This window comes from Rattus norvegicus, chromosome 9 (genome assembly GCF_036323735.1).
Source record: "Rattus norvegicus strain BN/NHsdMcwi chromosome 9, GRCr8, whole genome shotgun sequence".
Lineage (NCBI taxonomy): Eukaryota > Metazoa > Chordata > Mammalia > Rodentia > Muridae > Rattus > Rattus norvegicus.
This window is the reverse complement of record NC_086027.1, coordinates 47,894,632-47,916,744: the sequence shown is the minus strand read 5'-3', so window position 1 is coordinate 47,916,744 and position 22,113 is coordinate 47,894,632. Positions and strand designations below refer to the sequence as shown.

At 45.5% G+C, this 22,113-nt stretch overlaps 1 protein-coding gene across 6 annotated transcripts in view; it reads left to right on the top strand.

The window, feature by feature from the left end:
* The window catches only part of Aff3 (ALF transcription elongation factor 3), a 457,478-nt gene extending 435,636 nt beyond the window's left edge, over positions 1-21,842 (top strand). For 4 of the 6 annotated variants that reach the window (XM_039083846.2, XM_039083844.2, XM_063267370.1 and 1 more), the window contains 7 exons: positions 1,753-1,816; positions 4,280-4,416; positions 8,607-8,678; positions 10,149-10,242; positions 14,268-14,317; positions 14,444-14,667; positions 16,317-20,334. In XM_039083846.2, the coding sequence (XP_038939774.1) occupies positions 1,753-1,816; positions 4,280-4,416; positions 8,607-8,678; positions 10,149-10,242; positions 14,268-14,317; positions 14,444-14,667; positions 16,317-16,438 (763 nt within the window). In that variant the 3' untranslated portion in view covers positions 16,439-20,334. Of the gene's footprint in view, positions 1-1,752; positions 1,817-4,279; positions 4,417-8,606; positions 8,679-10,148; positions 10,243-14,267; positions 14,318-14,443; positions 14,668-16,316 lie in introns of all 6 variants that reach the window. The other 2 variants (NM_001413892.1, XM_063267371.1) reach the window with 2 other exon arrangements.
* The last annotated feature ends 271 nt before the right edge of the window (positions 21,843-22,113 follow it).

The window sequence follows — 22,113 nt, the reverse complement described above, 5'->3', positions numbered from 1 at the left end:
TCTTGAGGGTTAGGCACATCTCCCAGATCAGACCAGGCATCCTCTGCTGTATATGTATCGGGGGCCTCCAACCAGCTAGTATATGTTGCCTCGTTGGTGGCTCAATGCCTGAGAGATCTCGGGGTCCAAGTTTGTTGAGGCTGCTGGGCTTCCTATGGGGTTGCCCTGCTCCTCCTCCTCAGCTTCTTCCAGCCTTTCCCTAATTCAACCACAGGGGTCCCCCGGTTCTGTCCATTGGTTGGGCATAAGTATCTGCATCTGTCTCAATCAGCTGCTTGTCCGGCCTCTCAGAGGACACCCATGCTAGGCTGCTGTCTGTAAACACACCATAGCATCAGAAATAGTGTCAGGCTTTGGGGCCTCCCCTTGAGCTGGATCCCCCTTTGGCCCTGTCACTGGACCTTCTTTTCCTCAGGCTCCTCTCCATTTCCATCCCTGCAGTTCTTTCAGACAGAAACAGTTTTGTCTGTGGGATGGCAACCCCATCACTCACTTGATGCCCTGTCTTTCTATTGGAGGTGGGCTCCACTAGTTCCCTCTCCCCACTGTTGGGCATTTCATCTAAGGTCCCCTCCCTTTGAGCCCTGAGACTCTCTCTCTCTCTCTCTCAAACTCAAACTGAATTATTTGATTTGATCCTGATTTTGTTTCTCAATTCGATTAATGAGATGTAACATTAACTCACATTCATTATCATAGCACGTACTGATCTTTTAAGCACTCCGATCTCTTTGAATAAAGAAATGTTCTGACCACCCGGTATTGCAGTGAGGTAAAAGACCCATTAGACTCTAAAACAAGACAGTTTAAAATAAGCAAAGCATAACAGGTAGAGCAGCCCATGACTAATGTCTCTGCTGACATCACATCCCCTGGCTGACATTCACAAAGAGGTCAAGAGTATTGATCACATAACACACAGAAGGCAAAAAAGTTTATGCTGATGGCATCTAAAGGATGTGAAGGACTTATTATTATTATTATTATTATTATTATTATTATTATTAATCTATTTTTAAAGGCACCATCCTATGTCTGGCTTAGTGTGACTCAGGGTTGTTATGCACAGGCGATCGGTCTCAGGACAAATTGCCTTCATCTCCCAGAAGAACTGGCACTGGCCAGGGTTATTGCTTCAATATTACACGTGTCTAATGCTTCTGTTTACCAGCTAGCTACTCAGCACTGCAGATGATACATGGTATCTTCGCATTGTTACAAGGTAGACATCATTTTACAATTAACTTTATTACAATGGAACATAATCACCACACTGCATCACAGTTCTTTGGTTTCACCGTGAGGCTTTAAGATAATTAAATATATGGGCATACAACTCCAGGTACCATTTCTGTATATAAATGGCATACTCACAAGAACAAATAAATATTCACCCATACATATCCAGGATACCATGCAAAATAAGATTTTTTTTTTTACTTTTTTCTTATCCATACAATAAAAAAAAAAAACTTATCCACAAATTAGGCACTGAGGGATCACATTAAAATAACTATAAATAAAGGCTACCTGCGTGTATTGAGTGGGTTTTGAATTGCTGACCTAGGAGAAAAATAATGTATGTTGTGTACAGGCTGTAATTTGAGAGTGCAGAAAGTAGCCATGATTCTGTATTAAGCAGAGTGTTGTTTTTTTTTTTTAATTGTGCTTTATGTTTGAATGAAAGGAAAGCGTATTTTCCATAGATCTCGCACTTAAGCAGTGATGGCATCCGATGTTCCCCTCTTGCAGGCCCCGAAGTGCGGATTATTTCATGCGAGAAGCTAAGCGGATGAAACACAAAGCAGACGCCATGGTGAGACCCTTTCTTTCTCGACTCACTCACCCAAATTGTGTTTTTTACTGCAGCTCCGTCACTGGGGCGATACAGCAAGGGCAATTATAAAATCTATTACAGGGATGGCTGGGCCTGCTAAATGGGAAAATGTTTATATAATCAAAGGCTCATAGCCCAATAAATTACAACCTCACTCAGCAATGTCTAACTGGAAGAAAGCCCTGGATAAAAGAATATTGCCATTTAGTCTTAAGGTTCGAGTAGTAGCCAGAGCCAGGGGAATCAGTGGGTGGAGCTATTAGAAACAAATTAAATTTGCATTTTACTCCCTGGCTACTCTGGCTGGCTATTCCTTGGCTCAGGCCCACAGTCAAATCTCTCTCCAGGAAGACGGGTGTCCCCGTGTGAGGGCCAAAAAGGAACACATCCCCTGAAGTTTTACAACGTAGAAATGGTCACCTGCACTTGACACCTTGGGTTGCCATGATCTGATCTTTTCAAAGAATAACTTTTCTGACTCGGGCGATCTCCAGTTTTGGAGACCTTAAAAGCTTTCAGGCAAGAAATAGAAAGACTTCTGGTGAGTTTGTTTCTACCTAGAAATTCTAGTTGTCTTCCCCTCCGGAGTTCATAACGAGGTCCGGTAGGGGCGGAGTTGAAGGTGGTATCTAAGGTACCTTTCAGAATATGATTCCAGTGAGGAAGATCCGTAAACCCTGAGGGCCCGGTGTGCCCCATGCTGCCCATTACTATCTGATGTCACCTGTGGAGGAGCACTGGAGTAATGTGGATATAGACAGTGAATATCAGAAATTAGGAGATTACAAGAAACAGCTCTTGTCCTCAGAGCCCCACAATTCAAAGGTTTGGTAAAGAGCTTAGGTCGCCCGGAGAAGCTGATGTGTAGCTCGTCCTTTCTTAAAAGCTCGTACTTAAAAGCGAAAGAGAAGGAAAGGGAGGAAATTAATTAGGGCATGCACATGCATGGCCACTGCCGAGCAAAATCACATTTTTCTTTTTTTTTTTTTCCTTTGGTTTGGTTTGAGGACAGTTTCTCTGTGTAACCCTGGCTGTCCTAGAACTCAACTCTGTAGACCAGGCTGGCCTTGAACTCAGGGATCCACTAGTCTGTACCTCCCAAGAACTGGGATTAAAGGTGTGTGCCACCATGCCCAGCTGCATGTTTTATCACGTGTTGTTGATTTGTTAACAAGTAAGAGTTCTGCTTTGTGCTCGTTTTCAAAGTTATCATTGTTAGTGAAAGTTGGGGGTTTATTTATTTATATTTATTTTATTTCAGTGGTAGGGCTCAAGAGCAGTTAAGAGAATGTATGTGAAGTTTTCTTTGATTAATAAATCATGGGAAAACAGAGGTGGTTTTGCAAGGCAAGAATGTATGGTTTTCTAGAGCAGCATTCTGTGTCTAGAGCCAGAGCCTTAATTAACACAGAGCTCTAAACTTGGGAGAACTCAGGCTGTCGAGCTGGCCCATGGCTGCCGCAGATGCTGTAGGAAGCCTGTTCTTTCCGGGTACGTTCAGCCAAACTGTAGGTGCTATTGAATCTGTGCTGATTAGTGCGAGTGTAGACAGTGTGGATAACCCCCCAGAGTTGTTCTTGTGGTTGATTTTTAGCTCCGGGCCTCATTTTGTGGAATTGAAGCAGAACCCTGGGTTGATCTCCCCTTTGTCCCTGTCCTCAGTCTTCCCTTTAGTGAGGTCCTCTCAGCAATGAAGTACACAAGGGTAGACATGCAGGGGGTATAAAGTCACAAGTAGCACATGGGACAGTAATCAAGGCCCTGAACTATCATTGTTACAGTTGCAAAGACAGCTGTGAAGATCTATGTATAGAGCCAGAACTTTACATGTTTAGCACTATGTGGGGATGAACTTACCAGGCCACTGGGGAGAAGGAAGCAGAAATTTGCAACATTGTACCTTTGAGCTGCACTGCAGCTGTCAGTCACATGACCCCTACTTGTAAGCACCTACTTGCCTGACTGACTGACTGGCGGTCTGAGAGAATAACTGGAGAGGCCTTGCGCTGGTCTCTTTTGTCCACGGGAGTTGGGTTCCGAGCTCCAAGCTCCCACAGCATTGACGCTTCAGATTAGCCAAAGCCTTCTATGCACTGCTTTCCACATACATGCCTGTTTTTAATATGCACTTAAGCACAGAAAGACACTATCAGTGACCAGTAAATACTGATCACATAGAGCAGCTATAATAGAAAGCTATCACAAAAAAGAATAAGCTCAAGAACTGTATATCTCTGGAATTTTCCTCATAACATTTCCAGATCATATTGACGGCAGGAACCTGAAACTGTGGAAAATGAGCTATGAATGGCAGAGAGAGCTAACCTCCCCTCAAATTTTTGAGCTCAAAAACTGGGTTTCTCAAAGCCTATGAACTCTGCAGCAATCCCCCCTTTTTAAAAAGCTCTCATGAAGGAACTCCTCACCGATTCTGTTTGTCAGGTGGAGAAGTTTGGGAAGGCCCTCAACTATGCCGAAGCAGCCCTGTCCTTCATCGAGTGTGGAAACGCAATGGAACAAGGGCCGATGGAGTCCAAGTCTCCGTACACCATGTACTCGGAGACAGTGGAGCTCATCAGGTAAGCAAGCCCTGCTTCCAGGATGGGCGGGGCAGAGAGCGGTGGGGCAGGGCAGAGGATGGGCAGGGCGGGGCAGAGGATGGGCAGGGCAAGGGAGTGGTGCACATAAGCACTTATGGGCAACACTAAGAATGGTTGCCTTCTCTAGCAGCCACTGGGATCCAATGTTCCTCTGTAAATGGTTTTTAAATCTTAATAACTCTATTAGTTATTAATATGACTCAGCCAGCCCCCCAATAATTGAGGCAGAGTCCTTTGGATTTTTAAAATCAGCGTTAGCTCAATACTGTGTGAATTGCCCCTAATCTTTCTCTACGCTAGACTGTTAATTCCCCAGTTGTTCTCGCCAAGTGCTTCCTGTCTGAGTCTTGCCCGGGTTATTTCTGCCCCATCAGTCTGTCCGTGGGGCATTTCAGCCACGAGGCCCATCATGTCTAATAGAATTCTCTTCATCTTCTTCCCCTATGCCTTTCTTCTCCTCTTTCCTCTTTCCCTCCTCCATGTCCCTACCTGTGACCCTTCTCCCCCAGGCCAATAACTGAAACTCCACCTGCCTCTCTATTCTCCCCAGGAATTGGCTTTTATTTAACTTTTATTTAACCAATAGCTTTAAGTTGGGGATCAAGGTTTGCATGACAATGGCTAGTATCCATGAGAATTTGCTTGTGAGACTGCAACCAGATCCTGGGGTTCAGAATTCAGCATGTGTATATACCACACCAGACCAACTCCCAATGTCCCCCCCCCAAAATAAAAATGGGGAGGGGCTTACAGCTTTCACTTGGCTTGCCTTCCTATTTCCTGTGTAAGGCAGGGCACCTCCTGCACAAAATCCTCCCTGGCTGTCCAAGGAAAAGGCACATCAGAGTGAGTGGGGACAGGACATGTCCCCGTGTCCCTCAGATAGGAAGTGGTAGGTGTTGAACTCATTTCTTCTCTAACCTGCTTGAAAATAAAAGGTCAGTCAGGGGAAATGGAGATGTAAGTGTGTGGTAGACCAGTTGCCAGGCTGCACAACTCCTGGGTTCAGTTCTTGTCACTCAAATGAATAAATGTATTCATTCATCCTACTTCTCAAGAGTGGTGAGAAAAGAAACAACAGTGATAACCTCATTCTGAAATGTAGACCTAAGTAGGCGTTTCTCGGAAGGAAACATAGGAAGGACCATCACTGTATTGCTAAGGAACAGGAATTAAAAACACAGGCAGGCCCGGTATGCAGTTTGCGATTATTAAATCTCTGAGACCATGGGGTCTACAGTGAGCTTCAGTGCCATGTCCTGCTTAAAGACAGACATGCTGTAAAATGGACAGATAGATCACCACAGCAAAGCCCATAAAACACACAGGTTGCAGATGCTCCCACTGAGACCGGCCACATGACCCAGAGGGAGCACAGTTCAGAGTGAGTGACATACCCAGAAGGTGGAGGCGAGGGGAGGGTCTCTTACCTGCAGGATGATTGCAGTTAATGGTAAGGTGTGTTTCAGAGCAGCTTCAAGAGAGCTTGGTTGGTTTGGTTGGTTTGTTTGTTGGTTTGGTTGGTTTGTTTGTTGGTTTGGTTGGTTGTTTGGTTGGTTGGTTGGTTGGTTGGTTGATTGGCTGGCTGACTGGTTGGTTGGTTGGTTGATTAGTTGAACATTCTCACACACACACAAAAGCAAACCTTGGCTTTATCAGTATACAGTGTGAATTTGTATCACATGTCAAATTGTACCCCATAAAAGCGTAACCAGTAAAGAACTGGGCTGGAATGGGATTTGTAAAGGAGCGCTGGTTACTTTGCCAATTAAATCTGTGCCTTACCCACCAGACCTAGGTCCCCTCTCCCTAAAAGACCCTCAGGAGCCAGGGCAGGGGCATCTATCTATGGGGGAGAGATTTCCTCCCTCCCCAGAGCTCCCCAGAGCAAAGGATCATAATCAATTCAGGGGAACAAAGCCCCCTTAGGATTCTTGCCCGTGCACACTGTTAGGTTGGGACTCACTCCCAACACATGAATTTCTGAGTCCCTACAAACTACAGCATAATCACAAAAGATCTAACTTTGTATGTGTGTACGTATGTGCATGCATGTATGCACATGTGTGTGTATGTATTTATGTGTGTGGTGTGTGTATGAATGTGTGTATGTATTCATGTGTGGTGTGTGTGAATGTGTGTGGTGTATGTGTGATGTGTATGTGGTGTATGTGTATGGTGTATGTGTGTGGTGTGTGTGACTTGTGTCTGTGGTATGTATGCATAGTGTGTTTGTGGTATGTATGCATTATGTGTATGTAGTGTGTGTGTGTGTGTGTGTGTGTGTGTGTGTGTGTGTGTGTGTGTGTGTGTGTTATCACTAGAGCCCTAGAATGAGAAGAAAAGAGAAAGGGGCAGAAAGAATGTATTAGAAAATGCAATGGCTAAAAATCACAGAAGAGACAGGTTCAAAAAGCCAAGAATAACCCAAACAGGCTAACCCTAAAAAAAATACACACCAAGACAGGCCAAGACACACCATGACATGCCATGACACGCCATGACAACATGGGACTACAAAACCCAAATTCCTGAAAGCAACCAGGAAGCAAAGGCATGTTGTCAGTATTGAGACCACCTCCAAGGACAGCAGCAGTCTCCTCTCACCTGGGGCAGAGGGAGTGTGCTGGTTTTCAAGTCCAAAACCAACTACCCAGTGTTATAGCTGGAGTCAGGCTAGGGAAGCCAGAAGCATTTGTCTCTAACCAACCCACATGAGGGCAGAAGCATTCTTCCTTTCCCGCTCAGGCTCTCCGGGCACGGGAGGTTGGGAAATACAACAAAACCACATTGCATTTGGAGAATGCCATAGTACAAACTAGCTATTTGTAAATACAACCTAGCTAATAAAAACAAGTAAAATATAAAATTTTTAAAAATATTTTTTAAGACTGAAGGAGCTTCGTCAGTAAAAAAGATGAGGCAGAAGAAGGAATCTTGGCATGTCCGGGAGGAAAGAACAGAAGTGTAGCTGGGTACACAATACACTGTTCCTTCCAGTGAGCTTTGTAAATGGTTTGATGGTTGAAACAAAATTTATACCACCACCTGCACTGAAGATACTATTACTTAAAAGAAGGGAGGTAAAGTCTTCTCTGCTTCAGTCGGTGTAAAATGTTGATACCATCAAGCAGGTCACGCAGACAGGGTATTACCCAGGGCAAGCTCTGGAGAAACTGCAAAAGGCTGCACTTGGAGCTTGCAAACCTGTAGCAATAAGGTAGCGTTACTTTCTCAGTCATTTTCAGCAAGCTGCTTGCTCTGCCAAGAGCTTCACAAAGTAAAATCTGGGCTACTCTCTACATCTAAGTACCAGGGTGAGCTTCACCTCCATTCTTAGTGACACAGCGTAGTAGAAATGTAGGGAAAAAAATGACGCTTTACCATATCTGTGACTAGTTCTCGAGCTTGTAGCACTCCTAAGACTTTGTCCTGAGGCTGGAGAGATGGTTCAGCGGTTAAGAGCACTGACTGCTCTTCCAGAGGCCCTGAGTTCAGTTCCCAGCAACCACATGATGGCTCACAACCATCTGATGCCCTCTTCTGGTGTGTCTGAAAACAGCTACAGTGTCCTCATATAAATTAAATAAATTACATATATATATATATACACATGTGTGTATATATATATATATATATATATATATATATATATATATATATATGATTAAAAGCATGCACCTTTTTAAAGAAAAGAGTTTGTTCTTTTTCACCGAAGTGCAGAGGGTAGCACATTATAAAAGCCGTCTCCTTCTAGTAGGCACAGTAAGGCCATCAGCAAGCTTTTAAGGCAAACTTGTCAGCAGCGGGAACACCTATATACTTGGGCTGGAGAGCTGGTCCAGTGGTTAAGAACACCCATTGTTTGTGCAGAGGACCCAAGTTGAATCCCCAAAGTCACAGTCACTTTTTGACTTGAGATCCCGGTGTAGGTAAAAAAAAAAAAAAAAAAAAAAAAAGAAAGGAAAACTACCTGAGGGTGGAGTGGAGAACCATAGAAAAGGATCCATTGATACCCAGAAAGCACTTTTTAATTCCTTTGCTTCTTTATTTTACCTTTTCTTTTTTCTTTCTTTCTTTTTTTCTTTTTCTCTTTTTTTCCGGAGTTGAGGACCGAACCCAGGGCTGAGCTAAATCCCCAACCCTACCTTTTCTTTTTTTTTTTAAAGGTATGCTATGAGACTAAAAACCCACTCAGGCCCCAATGCCACACCGGAGGACAAACAGTTAGCTGCGCTTTGGTAAGTATAACCCCAGCTCTGCAGATGGGGTGCTGAGCCACCTTGCGCTTCCCGGAAGCTCCAGCCCACTTAACACCAAGCTGCTCCAACAGCCAAGAGATCCAGACCATGTTTCCCTGCGATACCCTGAGTTCACAGTGACCAGTTCACATATGTGCACACACACATGCACATACATGCACACACACACACACACACATGCACACGCACACACACACACACACACACAGAAAAAAAAACAAAGTAAAAATAGTAGGCCTCGTCTTAGTCCTTTGAACTCCAATGGTGCAAAATGGAATTTTTCTTGTAATTAGCACTTTAGATGCAGTCAAGAATCATCGACAAGTTACTTTGCATGCCAAGTCAGTGTGTACGAATACCCACCATCCATTATCGTTATCAATACACTGAGCCGAGGGGATGATCCTTATACTTGGGCAATAAAATAATTTCTTTCACACTAGCTAATGGGTCATCAGTCTCCCTGCACTTAGGATTACGGTAGTCAGGGCTGTGCAGGGATAACTCTCCCCACAGCATCTTCTCTACCACCTCAACCCACCCCTCACACCTGCAAGGCCCTCTCCCAGTCTTTCTCGTCCCTTTATCTGTGAATTCAAAGCGGTGTGCTCTCGGCACGCTTCCCCAAGCTCTAGATCTAATCTGTGAGGTGGAGAATCAGATGGGATCTCAGACGGCATAACTGCAACAAGATAGGCTTGAGCTGTTTGAGGTGATTTCCTCTGGAGTTTGAGGGGACAGAGAGGTGGGTCAGGGTGTACTGGGCATCTTGCAATTGTAACAGAACAATACCTGATCCGAGCTGAGGTAGAATTACCAGGGACGAACACCGGGAAAGAGAGAATGAGTCTCGGGAAGTGCTAAATACGCCCTTTTCTTTATTGAAGTACCATGGTGGGATTAATAAACTAACGGCGATTAATAATCAACTCTGGAATATGTGGAGGATATAAATAGTTATACAAAACCTTGTAGTAAATGAGCGAACGTAACTTAGCCTCGGATTAGTATTTCCGTTGTGGCTGTAATGCACTTTATTTGAAATGATTACAATCTAGTAAAGCGTTAACAAGCAGAGGTGATAAAATCTGAAATTGCTGTCCTGTCTGCGAGGCCAATAGCTCACCAAGCAAAGCCTTATAGACTGTGTGCTAGCACTCCCTCGGGCTCTAGTGGGGAGACACTGCCCTCTGGTGGTAGAAGAAGAAAGAGGCCTGAACCAGTTCCCAGCAAAGAGCTCTTAGAGCTTCATCTTGTGGCAAACGCAAGTATGGGGCGCCTCCTTGGAATCTTGAGTCGCGTTTTCTGAACAAAAGGAACGTCAAATGCTCATACATGTACTTAAGACGGGAACATTCTAGAGGCATAACTCAAACTATTGAGCCGGAAATGGCAGGATTTGTTCAAGCTTCGCTGTGAAGGACACACTTTCCTCTTCTTCCCCTGCAGTTACCGATGCCTGGCTCTCCTATACTGGCGGATGTTTCGACTCAAAAGGGACCATGCTGTCAAGTATTCAAAAGCACTCATCGACTATTTCAAGGTACCGTCTAGCAAATAAGCACTGTGATTCCTCGTGCTGGGTTCTCTCCCTGGCAGAGGCACCCCTGAGAGGCCCCATGCACCCTTTGCCTTGAGGCTAAACCTGACATCTCTGTAGCCCAGAGTCACCCCATTTATGACACACTTGTGGCTTGCAGGGCTCCAAGAATGGGTCTTGAGAGCCCAGATAATTTGTTCCCCTCTCCCCATTTATGGCCTCTAAACAAAGAATGTCCAATTTGTCCCCAGTGTCCAGGGGATAAAACCGGTCTTTAGAAGAGACTTAATTCCTTATGTCCATGTAGAATTCCCGGAAGTAACTTAGACCCACCCACTCCCCTGTGTTAATCTCTAGTAGCTGATTTAATCTGTGGTTGAAATGCTATTTTTAAGGATAGGAAATGGCTCGTTATAGCTCAGAGACCCTCAATAGCAATCGATGTGTGGTGGTGATATGGATTGAATCACAGCCATGGTGACTTTTATCTCAGAAAATTGAGTTATTTTCCTGAGAAGAATACAAAATTAGCAAAAACAAATGAAGATCGCTTCTTTTCTGTGCTGTTGCAAGTGAACCTGAAGTTAATCATTTGTTCGAAATGTCTGTCTAAAATTACACCATTGTTTCCACCCCTCCTTTGTCACACACACTTGTGCACACACACACACACATAAACACAAACACATAGACACACACATACATACATACATACATACATACATACATACAAACACACAGAAACACATACACAGACACACACAAGCATACAGACGCACACATACAAACACACAGATACACAAACACACATACACAAACACATGTACACACAGACACATACAAACAAATACAAAGAAACACATGCAGACACAGATACATACACACACACAAAGACACACTCATATACAAACACACAGAAACACATGCACACACACAGACACATACAAACACACATGCATACAAACACATGTACACACAGAGACACATACAAACACACAGACACACACATACAAACATATACACATATACAAACACACAGAAAATACATGCATGCACACAGACACATACAAGCACATGTACATACACAGAGACACATACAAACACACAGAAACATACAGACACATACAAACACACAGACACACAGACACATACAAACACACAGACACACAGACACATACAAACATACAGGCACACACATGCAAACACACAGATTCACACAGACACATACAGACATAGACACACACTCACACAGACACATCTTTTTTAGATCTTTATTGCCAACCCGCACTTCTGAGAGGCCAGCTGGACAACCAGGCTATCCTGGTGATTGATTCTCTAGTCTGTGTCTAGTATACAGCCGTCTAATTGTTCATATGGAATGACTGCCAAGGAGCAAGGAGAGCCCTGGTGGCCTTGCCTGTGACCCCAGCACTCAGGAGGCAGAGGCAGGAGGATCACTGCAAGTTCCAGGCCAACCAGATCTATATAGTGAGGCCTGTCTCAAACACACATGACACACATGGGGTTGTGGGGCAGGCAGCTGAGTGACTTTCGGGAAATCAGAGTCTAAGAGATGAATTGCTGTAACAGGAGTAAAACCAAAGGTGCTTGAATGAAGACGTAAGCTGAATTCTGTGACCCCCAGTGAGTTCTGACAAACTGCTAAAGGATTAAAAGTCGATTTTACTGTTTGGATCCAGTCTAAAAATATGAAGGAAAATGGAAGAGAAAATCAGCTCCCCTTCCAGGAGTTATTCAGGAGTTACTGGCGTTTACTTTCCCTCAATTCTAGGGTTATAAGTGTATTCCAGGACTGTAAGTGTATTTTAAGTGGCAGGTTGTATGGTTGGCAGTGTACAGTGTGATTTGTTGCACCTGTTAAATGCTGACACCGTCTTTGTGACAGGACATCTCAGATCTGTCCCTTTCTCCCAGTTCTGACCACATGCCTTCAGGCAATTTCCAAAACTCATCCTTCCTATTGAAGTTTTGGACCTACTCGGTGCCCTGCGTGACATTCCAGGGATCATCTAAATACAGCTTGGGTCCCGGAGCCTTCAGGCTACCGTGGTGATTTGGCTGTGAAGAGTATGCTTTAGCAGTATGTGCTACCCCTGAGGAGAGATCGTCTCTACCCATGCTGTGGTGCTTACGGACGTCCATCGCATTCGGAATCCTTCTGAAACTCTGCAACCCCCAGACGTCTCTTCCTCTTCTACATGGCACTCTCCTGTCCAGAATGTTGATGTGACAGAACAGGCAAAGCGTCTCACATCAGCTAGACGTGTCAGTACCATTCTGGCAGGAAAAGAGAGGGGATCCCCAAAGATGGCATTTTCTTTCTATCTTCCTCTGTGAGACGGGTGAACGTGGTGGCCCATAGCTCTGTCCTGTGTCTGTACTTGCTGAGACCCCGAAAGGCCAATTCTTGCCATGGTGGTAGATTCTGCACTAAAACTGGATGTCCAGTCCCTCGTGAGGTTCCTTCTGCTGGAAGCACGTTCTTAGGAGTCAACGGGCATGGTTTCTTGTCCCCGGCAGGGAGAAACGGGCGTGAGCCTCATACAGGTTGTCCTATCACCTCGTTGTGTAGACTATCCAAGAAGGCAGATGGGACTCTCAGACAGGAAGCCTGGCTGTGCTTGGCAACTTTTCTTGGTTAAGAAAACACTCTGAACTTTTTGGTTTGGACTGGCGTGCTGCCCCAGTGGCTACACACGTGGCATCGTGATGATTAGAGTTCGATTCCCAGGACCCACATGGTAAAGGAGAGAACTGACTCCCACAAGTTGTCCTCTGACCTCTCTACCTACCCACGGCATGCTCTCGCTCACACGCGTGCACGCGCATGCACGCACACACACACACACTCCAGACACGTGCACATGCAAAATGTTAAAAATATTAACTTTGTTTGTTTGTTTGTTTATATTTTTTCTTTGTTTGTGGTGCCTGGATTAAACCCAGGAGTTTTATAAACCAGCCAAACAGTCTGTGGCTGAACCACACCCCCAAACAGGAGGCCTTTAAATGCCTGACGCAGGCGCCTAGCCCATGAGATGTAATATCCTAAAGCAGACGACCTACATAAGTCAGGGTGAAATGATAAAGCTCAGGCAGAGGGCTTTCCTGTACTCTTTGGACTCAGCACCCAATACCACCAAAAAAGGAAGGGAGAGAGGGAGGAAGGGAGGGAGGGAGGGATGGAGGGAGGGAGGGAGGGAGGGAGGAAGACCTCTCAGTACAATTAACTGTGCTAGTAATAAGGTATCAATAACTGTCAGAATTTCTAAATTTCCCACTAAGAAATACATTTGAAGCTATTACTTTAAGAATATTCTCTTATTCCTTTAAGAGAATTAAGTTGTTGTTGTTGTTGTTGTTGTTGTTGTTGTTGTTGTTGTTGTTGTTGTTTGTGACAGGGTTTCTCTCTGTAGCCCAGGCTGGCCTCGAACTCTGAGATCTGCCTGCTTCTGTCTCTGAGCGTTGGAATTAAAGGCATGCACCAGCACACCCAGCATTAAGAGAAATAATTTTAAACTTTACAATGTAAAACAATAGGATTTGATGAAGCACTTCCTTCCAAAGCCTCTGCAAATAATCCCTAAATTTAGATGAAAGGCGCTCTCATTGTGGAGAGGGAAGGGGTGCCACGGACTGTGGAGGCAACCCAGGGAGACTGGTTTCAGGTGGGCAAGAAAGGGGGCTCCTACTCTGTTGTGAAGATTTAGACTAATTTCCAATGAAAAACTCCGGGGTGGCTCAGCACTCACTTGCAATTACGGTTAATTCGGTGCCTAAAATGCGTGTGTAAAGGCCTCCACTGGGTAAGGCACATGTGTACACACACATTCAAACACGCTAGATTCCAGGGGAGAGAAACCGCCCTGTGATTGTTACTCCCCAGATCTGGTTTCAGTGAGTCTGCGCTGATCTAATCGTAGTGATTATCGTCACAGTCTGATACGCTGTCCACTGGTTAGTCTTAGCCAGTGCCACTCACTGTCCAAATTTTTATTTCCCTGCAGAATTCATCGAAAGCTGCCCAAGCCCCATCCCCATGGGGGTCTAGCGGCAAGTAAGTTCACCCTTCCCAAGCGCAATTAAACCACGCATTGCATGATGGGATACCCGAGGGGCTGCCTGCCCCGCCTTGCCTGCTCCCAACCTCTCCACTCTGGCTTTTCTACCTCTCTTCTTCCAGGAGCACTGGAAGCCCATCCCCCATGTCTCCCAACCCTTCTCCCGCCAGCTCCGTGGGGTCTCAGGGCAGCCTTTCCAGTTCCAGCGGCCTGTCCCCATCGACCATTGTGAGCATCCCCCAGCGAATTCACCAGATGGCGGCCAATCACGTCAGCATCACCAACAGCATCCTCCACAGCTACGACTACTGGGAAATGGCTGATAACCTGGCCAAGGAAAACAGAGGTGGGTACACAAGCCCAGGAGAGTGGGGACCCGCCTGGGCACAGGGAAATCTGCCCAAGGGGCGTTGGTGATCAAATTTCATGGTCTATGCCAGGAGAAAGGAAAGGCTGGCACCTGCCACCTGGGCCTGCTTTTACCCTTGCTGTGGTAGAGCAGGTGGATTCATGGGATTTCCCAGTGAGCTGCTTGCACACAGACTATATTAACTTTTAATTTGTGCCCCCCTGCGCAAGACCCAGCCTAGTTCCCAGAACACAAATGGGGCTCCAAAAATATCAAATATATGAATGAGTATTAGCAGCTCTTAACTGTCTAAGCTGCTAGGCAGGCTTGGTGGTGTAAACCTAGAGCCGTGGTTCTCAAGAAGTTGAAGCAGGAAGATTTCCAAATTCGAGTCCAGCATGAGCTACAAAGGGAGTTCCAAGCTAGCCTTGGCTACATAGATAAGACCTGTCTCAGAAAAAAAAAAAGTATTAGTGCTTATATCTTTATATCTCTCAGGAGAATGTCTTACATGCAGTTGTGAATTACTACCTTTAAAAGAGTTTTGTTGATGGCAGAAGTAATAGGGGTCACTGAGAAGGCTCTGTGGGTACAAGCATGACAACCCGAGGTCACTACCAGAGCCCACAGTAGAAGGAGAAAATCAAATCCCAAAAGTCATCCTGTGACTACCCCATGTATGCATAAGTACCTCTCGCCTCTCCCCCTCCCTCTCTCAGACATGCTGTCTCTGAAACAGTAATAAGACTTTAACGTAGCAATGGGTGATTTCTGAGGCTAAATTTGTGGAACGTAAGAAGATATGAAGGGTCCCCAGCTCTGAAAAAAAGAACCAAAAAAAAAAAGAAGAAGATATGAAGGGAAAGGTTTTTAGGTCATTGGTAGATGGTCAGCCATCTTACCACAGGGAACTAAATGCTGTCAACAGTAAGGGCACGGTACAAACTTGGCTGTGCTCAGCACTCTATCCTGTGCCCAGGTTCCTCCTCCCAGGCATCTTCCCCACCACCACCACCCCTCCCCGAGCCTCTGTCCCCTTCTCAGAAGGAGGTCACTTGGACAACGCTGTCTCAGATGCTTCCTTCCAAGGAGTAGTATTTAGCGAGACCTATGAGGGCAAAGCTGCCCTGAGAATGGGTCTCTGTTCACCACCCCCATAATCCATCTGGCTTGTTCTCCCTCCCCCACCCACTGCTCCCAGAAAGTACCTAGATACAAAATAAAGGAGAGAGCAGACACAGAACTCCCTGATCCAGGAGGTAACTTCAACAGAGGGGACCACTTGGTGCAGACCACTGACTGACCCACTGTCCCGGAGCCCCACTCCTTGGACCCCCTTCGGAGGCCCAGCCCACAGCAGTTGACAGGGAAATAATGGAGAGACAAGTCATGCTGACTTTGGGTGAAAACCATTTTTTCCTACCAGGAGAGTGTAACTGGAACATACAGAACCTTTGTTATTTGGGGACATGAATACGGCAAATGACAGTCAGTTATTAGGGTGCAGGTTTTTATTGTGCTCTAAGGAAATGCCAAGCCACAACATGCACACTGGAGAATGCTTGAAGCCGTGAATAGGTTGTCTCTGAAGTCATGCATGCCCCGACTTCTGGGTAGTGCCCCTCACACTTCTCTCTGTCTCCTAGAGTTCTTCAATGACCTGGATTTGCTCATGGGACCTGTCACCCTGCACAGCAGCATGGAGCACCTGGTCCAGTACTCCCAGCAAGGCCTGCACTGGTTACGGAGCAGCACACACCTGTCCTAGGGGCCACACCGTTGAGCCGGACTGTGTTTCCTTCTCCTCAGTGGCTCAATGTTTCCAGACACTGTGCTACTGACATCCCCCGCCTATGGCATCCCCCAAACCACAGTGAACATCTCCTCAGAGCCTAACAACGTTGTTTCTCTGGGGCGGGGGTGTGTGTTTAGATGTGGGTTCGTACAAAGCTGCCTGTGTGTGTGAGTGTGTGAGTGAATGTGTGTGTGTGTGTGTGTGTGTGTGTGTGTGTGTGTGTGTGTGTGATCGACAGCTCTGCAAACGTATTTTCCTTTGTCTAGTTTCTATAACCCCAGGCTAGACAGCGATTAGAGGTTCCTCATTGGAGGAGATCCATGCGGTACACATGCTCACACACTCAGACACATCCTACCCACCCCAGTGCTAAGCCATTGCCTTCTTAGAAAATTCCACCAAAATCTCATGCGTTGCTGAACCTGGCGCGCTCCAGCACCAGGAGACCTTAACTGGCGGACGAGTTGAACCTGTCTCCTATTACCAATTCTTTTCAGTATTATATACAATTCCCCAATTACTTTTGGTTGTTGTATACCTATGAGCAATTGACAGAACAAGTCGGTTATCTTTGTGTCAGAAGTTCACTAGAACGCATGTTAACCAAACACCCTGCCCCTCCCCCTAGTACCCTCCCCCACCCCTCATTATCTACCAAACACATCATAAGCCCATGGAGTCTCACAAGCGTCCCGTGCATAGTACAAAGATGGCACCAGGATTCCGTAAAAGCTCAGCAACCACCATAGCAGCAGTGACTGTTCTGGTTCCAAATGAAAGTCTTCACGGGTGGCAGCGAGCCCCTCCAGGCACGCACACTTCCTCTTTCTGCCACCGTGACTCTGTGGTTGTTGTCCGCCCATCCATTTCAAGTCTCTTCCTTCCACAGTAGCTTTCTTGCAACCTTCCTCATCCAAAGGAAGATATTGTCCAGAGTCCGCCATCCCTAGGTCTGGCGGTTGCTTTGCAGACTCAGACACACTCGCCGTTGTCACCCGCCTGATTCTTGCTCTTCACACACCCGTGGGCGACTCCAGGCCTTGAGTGCGTTTTGACTTGGGGGACATTTTTCAAGCGTTCATTGACAAGCTGCTTACGAAGCTGAGGGAAGTTATCCCTGTGAAGATCAAAACTCGGTTTGGAGTAGCAACAACCAGAGCATCAGCTTCTATCTTTGCATCTGGTGTGTTTATGTCTTGACCATGCGTCTTGTCTGGTTTCAGTTTTTTGGTTTTTTTTTTTAATTGAGTTTTTTTCCCTGTTTTCCTGGCATCTCGTTTACAGTTTTTGTCTGAAGTTTGTTTTCTCTCGTTTTTCCCATCCCCTAGACTTAGTCTTCTTGTTAAATATATGTAGATCTGAAATATTAGTATAAAGAAACAAGTCCTGTCTACAAGGCGTATCTCACAACACTTTGAGAACAAACCATTGTCCTTGAGTTACTTGACCAAACTATACCAGGGCAGCCAGAGGGAGAGAGGGAAGGCCACCTGCAGAGCCCTGCACTGTTGAAGGTGGCCAAGGGGTCACAAAGTGTGTGTCCTGTGTTTCCTCCCTCTCCCTGTGAGCTTGGCTGTGCACACATCAGCATCTGTCGGCTTTGTCAGGGGGTGGCAAATAAGATCACTCTCATCGCCCAGCTCCCTGCGTGGATTCAAAACTGTACCAACAGCTGAACACACTTTGGTGATCCGCACCAAAGTGGATCATGGAATTTGCATCTGGCTTCCGACCCTCAGACACTTGAAATTTTTAGAAGTACCATGATGGCTTCAAATGTTTGGGACCAGAACTGTTTTTTATAAGACATTAGACTATTGGTGAACACATAATGAGGTATCTCGGGAGAGAGGATGCAAGTCTAAACATGAAGTCCATTTATGTTTTATATATACCCTGTCCACAGGAAGACAATGTCTGCAATACCAATTGTAAGCCATCCCAAGAGTTCAGGCGTGGGATTGACGGCTGGCGTCATGGCGCTGTACAAGAGGTTTTAGATTCCGGAGCAGTTTAGGCTTGAGGTTCTTGAGAAGGCTCCGCCTGTTTCCATCTCTGTACTTATCCGTGCTCCTCGAACCACTTGCTCTCGCTGGTGGCAGGCCTGTGATCCCATCCTGTGTTCAAAGTCTGAATATACGAAATTCAATCACCTCGTGTGCAGCAGTGAGACTTTGTTCTGGTTACTCTTGGTGAATTCTGGCAAAAACCTTTGAACCCTCACGTAGAGCCATACCCTTGAGGGTCCTCTGTGCAGCCTGGGGGACCTCCTCTGTCCCTGCCTTTCTTTAGAGTCACAAGCTTAGTTTCAACACCCACATAATCCACATTCCTGGGAAACCCGTCCGGTGGCCTCAGGCTGATTGAACCAGCACAGGTCTGGTGAACAGGCTGATGACCTGCATCCAAACAAGACTTCCAGAGACTGGTCTGGGGCGGGGCCAGGGAGGGGCGCATAGTCAGAGCGTGCAGGTCCTAGTCAGGTCTCTTGCCTCATCCATGCAGCAGGGGCAGGCTCAGTATAGCTAACTTTATGAAGAAACCATCTCTCATCCGATGGGGCTCAATGTTGATAATCCTGGTAAGGGGCCATCTTCCACTTGATGCCATAAAAGGTCATCCCCAACACGTTCCTTTCCTTAAGTTGGGTTGCCAAGTGGAAACATCTTTCTTAGGTTCTATGACTATAAAAATCCTACATGTTCACTGTAGGAATTCAAACAATATTGGAAGGGAGAAGATGCAAGTCTGTGGCTGCCTCACACACAACCCCAAGATGACCACAGCTCAGTGATCCTGTGTCTTTCCAGAGAGTTTTATATTTAAGCATAACATCAATTACCACGTGTTTCTATTAGAAGACATACACTGACCTCAGATGTCCCACCAAAGTCCCATTGGTCTCATCCTCCATGACCTGAGTAGACATCAGTCACCCTTTGTCACAATGTTAGAATTACCTTTGAAAGGGCGCAGCCTAGATGTTCCTGAAAAACCTTTGGCATCAGTTGTTACTCCGCACGTATCCGTCTCTGGTGCAGCTGTGCCCCGGGAGAGAAGATCCGTTAAAACGGGCTTTTGGAGACGTTCAAACCTGGTCCTGCTCTCTGAGAGGATACACTGGAAGAATTCACTCACTAAACCATTGACAGTTTGTGTGCTAGATTGAACACCTGGGATGCAATGGAAGGCAAAGAGGCTTTTCTGCACCAAAATGTATCCCAGTATGTACAACGATGGTGTGTGTGCTGTGTAACAGTGATGTGTACACCTCTGACACCCATAACAGAATAGACACAGTTCACATAAATGCATACATTTAAAAATATATATGTACCAATACAGCTAACACAGAACTGGAGTACACCTGACAGGTATAGCTAGGGCCTAACATCAAGTCTAAGTCGCGATGCGCTCGGATCACCTTGGAGGTGGGAGTCACTGTTATACCATCAATGCGGTGGTATTATTTGTGGATCGTATCTTTGAAACTGTGCAGAAACAGTAACATATGCATATATATTTTTAAATAACATTTTTCACAGTTTTCCAGCGTTACTATTGAGATCTGTATCGCAAAAAAAAAGAAAAAAGAAAAAAAAAGAGAAAAATGCAAGATTTTTTTTAATAATGTAGACACTCTTCAGACCCAGTTATCGGCGTATGATTTCTTTCCTGTTTGTAGATATTCAAGAGACTTTAGCAGTCACCAGCCTTAATGCATGTACAGGATACTATTGTGACTTAATTTATCTGCAGTTTTTAATCCATATAAAATTGGAGTTTATAAACGGACTTGGATTAAATATGTCTGCCTTTCTAAGGCTGCAAATGAAACATTAAATGATTCATGTTGTATGTGAGAGAAACCGAGTTGTACGTTTAAAAGAAAAAAGTTCGCCAGTTTCTGTTAGAACTGAAATATTTTCAGAGCAGGATTCTGGTTCCCAGCTTGGATTCTCTTTGGAAGCAACCTTCTTTCATGAATGTGCCCTTCCTTCCTTCCTTCCTTCCTTTCTTCCTTCCTTCCTTCCTCCCTTCCCTTCCCTTCCCTTCTTTTTTCTTCTTTTCTTTTTTCTTTTCTATTTTTTTTAAAATCTTAGGCATTGCACTCAGGGCCTGGCACATGCTATGCCACCACTGAGCTGCATCCCCAACCCTCACCCCTTCACTGATGTTCAAACATAGCTCCTGTAGCTAGCATTGTGAAATCTGATATTTTTTAATAGAACCGTAGTTTCCTACTTCTATTTTCCATACTCTTCTCTGTCTCTGTCCCTATATCTCTCTGTCTCTGTCTCTGTGTGTGTGTGTGTGTCTGTCTCTCTGTCTCTCTTTCTCTCTGTGTGTGTGTCTCTCTCACACACATACACACACACAGGTTCTCTCCCCCTCTCTCCTTTGTATCCTGAAGACTGCCAATGAGGAAAGCAGAGAGGGTCCCATTGACAACAGCATAGATGGATGCCTGCTCAAGTAGTAGCCCCAAGACGCTGCTCTAATCAACACAGGCACACGTCTTCAGTGGCACAAGTCAATCCCCTGACTACTTGTGCTGGGCTTTTCCAACTTAAAACAACCTAGTGGGATCTTGTTTTCAAACCTTGCCTGAGAAAAATGAGAGAATTCCGAATCAAAGAGCTGAAGTATTAGAGCAGCGGCTAGGACGTTTCCCTGTGCCTGTGTAGAGGAGGGTCTGTCAGTCTCACTTCCCTCTTTCTCCCTCCCCCTTCCTTCTCCTACCCAAGCTGAAGAAACAGAAACAATGTGATGACCTCTTGGCCTGATCCAGTCTGTGTCTTTTCCCTACCACACCATCTGGCAGAGTCCACACCGTTGAGAGAATAACATACAGAAAAGGTTAGACATTTCCATTCAAACCTCAGCAATTAAGTGACAGGAAGGGAGCCCCACAGGTGTCTAGGATAAAGGACTTGTCCTTACTAGCTCTAGGGACAGAGTAATATTCCTTCAGAGATAAACTAAGAAATACCCGGCAACCTTCCAAATAAGAAACGCCTTTCTGTTGGATAACTTGTAGGTGACACTGTTGGAGTCTCTTCTTATCGGAATCCTGTTTTAAAATGTATCCCATTTTCAATCAAGCCTAGACCAACTGGAGTCTTGAAAGACAACTTCGACTGGGGATGGGGAAGGGCTGACCACATAAACTGCATTTTTCAACTGTTTGGAGCCTGAGTTTTGTTCCCTGTTCCCAGAAAGGCACATCCTTAACACACAACACAGAGATGTTTCAGCGTGAGGACACTGTCCTCCTGGTCCACCTCATTGTGTGTGCCATCAGAAGGGTTAACTTGTTCGCTTGGCATGAGGCGCGTTTATTATAAAACTCTATTCTCAAACTAATTACATCTGACCATGGTTTCGGTTTTTATTGTTTAATTGGCACTTTCAACACCAAGGGGTAAATTTGGGGTCAGCTGCAGAGGGACCCACAGTCACAGCCCTTGGCAGTAATGGGAACTGAGGGATTAAACTTCCCTGTGTTATTGAGAAAGCTTACCTCTTAGGGCCAATTTTAAAGACCGTGATCTGAAGGGTGGATCTAAGGCATCAATCCAATCAAAACAGAGAACTGAGCATCCAAGACAGAGATGGGGCCCACGGAGCATCAGAAGAGCTTGAGG